This window comes from Thunnus maccoyii, chromosome 18, assembly GCF_910596095.1.
Source record: "Thunnus maccoyii chromosome 18, fThuMac1.1, whole genome shotgun sequence".
NCBI lineage: Eukaryota > Metazoa > Chordata > Actinopteri > Scombriformes > Scombridae > Thunnus > Thunnus maccoyii.
Genome location: NC_056550.1, coordinates 17310971 through 17314900, shown reverse-complemented (window position 1 = coordinate 17314900; position 3930 = coordinate 17310971). Strand labels below are relative to the sequence as shown.

The window sequence follows — 3930 nt, the reverse complement described above, 5'->3', positions numbered from 1 at the left end:
CACAGAGCTCTACATGGATTGCTATAATGCCCAACACTAATCAAAATTCAAAATCATCATTTCAGTAAGCAGTAAAACATGTGTCTACATCAGAAATGTCTTTAATATGGGGAGTTAACAATTTGATAAATGTCAGATGTGGGAGGAATCTGTCAGGGAAACCTGTTTGGTGAAAGTAACATCTGTTTTCTCTGAGAAGCTCCACAATACTGTGTAGTAGCCAATGAGCCAAATATCAGTCAGACTTTTTCATTTCCTTTTCTTCCCAGAAATGCTTTTGAGACATTTTTCCTGAACCACATTTAACTGTATTCTTTGTTTTATGCTGTTATGCTGCAATAATGTCTGTACCTGCTGCCAAGTTTCCAGCACTTGATAAAGGAGACACATATCCTTAAACTGTAGCCAGGTGGTGCTATCAAAGTTTGTCTGTTAACAGCTTTTTTTAGTTTGGATGCTAGTAAATCAATGATTATATAATGATAAATGGATACAGCAGTAATGCTGCGAAATCATTTGATTTGAAGTCACTGTGTGCAAGTTACTTTTTCCCTACAATGTGCTGCACAGATATTTTACAAACATTTTCCACAGGTGTATGACTGGATTTTGGGAGTGTTTTGTGTGTCACAGCGCCACTAAGTGGTACATTTAAGCTACTACAAGGAGCCATGTGTGACTGATGATCAATCTTCCACTCTTTTGTCATTTGTTAGTCTCAGAATTTCATTTAAAAAATCACCTAGCATGAGTTCAGATTAAGACTACAGAACAAGAAATGTAAGGTCAACATGTTACTGTGGGGTGTGACAACTACATGTATAATTATGAACAAGTAAACATAATTAATTTCCAAAGGTTTATTTAGAAGAATACTGACAAAAATGCAAACTTGGGTTTGTACAAAGCAAATTAATCACAGGACATGACACACTTGCAGGGTAGATACACAAACACAAAGTGGGCTATACATTTCAAGAATAGTAGATAAAAAGCACCATTTTTTCAAAATTAGATTACAAAATGCAACATTTTTTTATTTGGAATATCAAGTGTAATAATTCAGACAAAAATTAATTCTTCTCATTGTTATTTTTTTAATTTCTGAGATTTTCTCATTTCCTTCAAGAAAAACATAGATATTCTAAGTTAAGGCACAATGACCAAAGCATTTGACACTCAAAAAAACAATTTAAAAAGCTTGATACTCTGGCAGTTGAAGCGACATCTCTTTGGCACAGCTGCATGATTTGTGAGAGACACAAACTCTATCACGTAAAGGAGCATGACAATGTTAACTTGACAACACTATGTACAAAATGTATGTAAAAATGTTATAAATATGTCTAAAAACCACAGACACTATGTACATCTTTGTACTGAATCAAGGCAGGATTACTCGTCTTTGTTATCACACTCGATGTATTTGTGGAAGCACTGTAGGATGCCAGTATGCAACAAAAGTCAACATGTCACCAACACATTTCTAAACACATTTTCAAGACACTCTGTCACCACAGGAATCATGTGTAGTGACACTTGGCTTTTGTTAAAACTCACAAAGCAGATACGTGTGATATTTTTCAGCATCTGATGGCAACATAATTGGTTCCGAAATACACAAAAAAAAGATCCCCAGCAGTGATAAATGTCTCCTTCTTGTGTTTACAATAGTTAGTGACACATGCACTTTTGTTGTATTGTTGGGATGTCAGTCTATGGTCTGTGGGCAGTAGGCACAGTGCGATGTTGTGGTAAGGGGTCTTCTTAGTACCCCTCCTCTCCGTTTCTGCTCTGCTCCTTCTCTCATTCTTTCTTCCTCAGGACGATATAAATGAGGCCACTGATGAGACAGAGAGGGAAAGCCACCCAGGCCAGCACGTAAGCGTAGCCGAAATGTAAGGTGCTATCATCCGGACTCATCACAGTGTAGATGATTGCCCCACACATCACAAACAGACCTGGGGAAAAAAAAGGGAGAGTGAAGGGAAAGTGAGGAGAACGTGAAGCGAATGCAGATGAGATCACAACTGCACCAGCATCTGCTCAGGGTGTGACCCGCCAGCATGCGATGAAGTCATACTCACTAGCCAAGATCTGGAAGATGGCGGTGAAGAAGAAGCGTCCGCCCTTGACCAGTCTGAACAGCTGATACAGAAAGGCAATGAGGGAGAAGAAGCAGAAGAGCAAGGACAGGATCATGAGGGCCTGCACTGCCTGGATCCAGTCTAGAAGTGAGACAGAGATGATGCAGAGCATTAATCTTAATGCACACGTCACTTTTTCACAACTGTGTATATATTCAAGGCACAATATGTGATACTTTTTTCAAGAATGCTCACAAACCTTCATTGCTGGCTTGGATGCAATGGTAGCCTCCATTAGCTATCCTGCAATTGGACCATAGATCTGTGCTCCTGCCACCAACACCTACAGACCAGGTCTGGTAAACACAACAACACAGAGCCATTTAAATATGCTGCAGCATCCACAGTGCAAGCCTAGGAACTATAATACACAACAACAATAACAGTTTATAATCAGACAATAATAATAATAAAGACAAACATTATCTATATAGCACTTTACTTAACAAAGTGCTTCACAGAAGTGCTTAACAGTAAAGCAACTACAATCTGCACTCCATTATATCCCGAACAATTTAAAGTGATCTGGAAAAAATTATAGACAACTTACGCTGGCTGCTGTTGACACAATGAGAAGAATGAGAATGATAAGGTGCAAGATAAGCACTCCAAGCAAGATGAGCAGCATTTTGAAGTGGATCTAGAGAGATGCATGAGACACACACACACACACACACACACACACACACACAAAAAGTCAAGCCACATGAATTTACTATCCCACCAAAAGCCCCTGACAGATTTGGAGCTCAGCGTTAGCTGACGCCGACGCCAGATGGCGCAATTTCCTCACTTCTGCACCAACCGCAATGTTTACTTCAACGTGAAAGTGTCCCCTTACATTCAAACGTAGAAAGAAAGAAGGAATGAACTATAATTTCTTCCTGATGGGGCCGAAATCGTCAATGTTGAGTTTAAAGTCACGCTGTGGTAGTGAAAATAAATCTATTTTCAACTTGATTTCACGGGACGGTTTGATCCATTTGTAAGTCCAAATGATTTAATTACAACTCATTAACTTATGAAAGGCACGTTTGCAGAATAAGTAAAACACTTCTAGAGGAAAAGTTTGGCGAAAGCAACCGCAGGTCGATATGAATCACAAATACTGAATCACGACTAATCGACGCATGCTGCTGGAAAACAAACTCAAGCCATCTGCACGAAAAACATTCCAGCGTAATGCCGCCATGTGTGAGCTCGTACCTTTACTGTTTACTCTCACATCTAAACATAAGGCGATAATAGACGCGCGACACGGTTAGTTAAAGCGGCACAGGCGCATTTTCAAGTAAATCCAAAAAAAGTCGATATAAAGTCCAGGGGGGTGACGTCCTGCTGTATGAGTGAGAATAAAAGTCAAACAAACAATCAATTCACTGACTAAAACAAAAGAAAAACGATCCGATACAATAGTCCAACTTACAAAAAGGCAAAGCAAGAAGTTTGTTTCCGTGAAAAAAGGGAGTACTGGAGTGAAGAGTTGGGAAAGTATCACCGAGGTTCTGCTTCTCTCTTCCTCTGTAGCTACTATTCCAGATGTGACTCACACACCCCAGTCTGACTCTTTCTCTGCCTGAGAACACCGCCCTGCAGGCCCTGCACGTCACCATAGGCCAGCTCCAACCCCCCCCCCCCCCCCCCCCCCCTCCCACCTCCCCATCTCCACCCCACCACCCCTTTCCCCTCTACCCCACCACCCTTTCCCGTCGTAGCCTATCATCTGGATTGCACTAAATTCCAAAGGATTGTATGGGTGATCATATAGTATTATTGTGCAAAC

At 40.5% G+C, this 3930-nt stretch overlaps 1 protein-coding gene across 1 annotated transcript; it reads right to left on the bottom strand.

The window, feature by feature from the left end:
* Positions 1-845: 845 nt before the first annotated feature.
* On the bottom strand, positions 846-3720 carry LOC121884146 (peripheral myelin protein 22-like). The gene is made up of 5 exons (XM_042392796.1): positions 3574-3720; positions 2698-2787; positions 2347-2443; positions 2088-2228; positions 846-1961 (listed from the first exon to the last, which is right to left on the bottom strand). The coding sequence occupies exons 2-5, from the start codon at positions 2773-2775 to the stop codon at positions 1807-1809; spliced, it is 471 nt and encodes a 156-aa protein (XP_042248730.1). The 5' UTR covers positions 2776-2787; positions 3574-3720; the 3' UTR covers positions 846-1806.
* Between the last annotated feature and the right edge of the window lie 210 nt (positions 3721-3930).

Coding starts and splice junctions, on each gene's coding strand:
- LOC121884146 (XM_042392796.1), bottom strand. CDS start 2,775: ATGCTGCTCATCTTGCTTGGAGTGCTTATCTTGCACCTTATCATTCTC. Junction 2,444..2,697: donor TTGTGTCAACAGCAGCCAGC/GTAAGTTGTCTA, acceptor TGTGTTTACCAG/ACCTGGTCTGTAGGTGTTGG. Junction 2,229..2,346: donor CATCCAAGCCAGCAATGAAG/GTTTGTGAGCAT, acceptor TCTCACTTCTAG/ACTGGATCCAGGCAGTGCAG.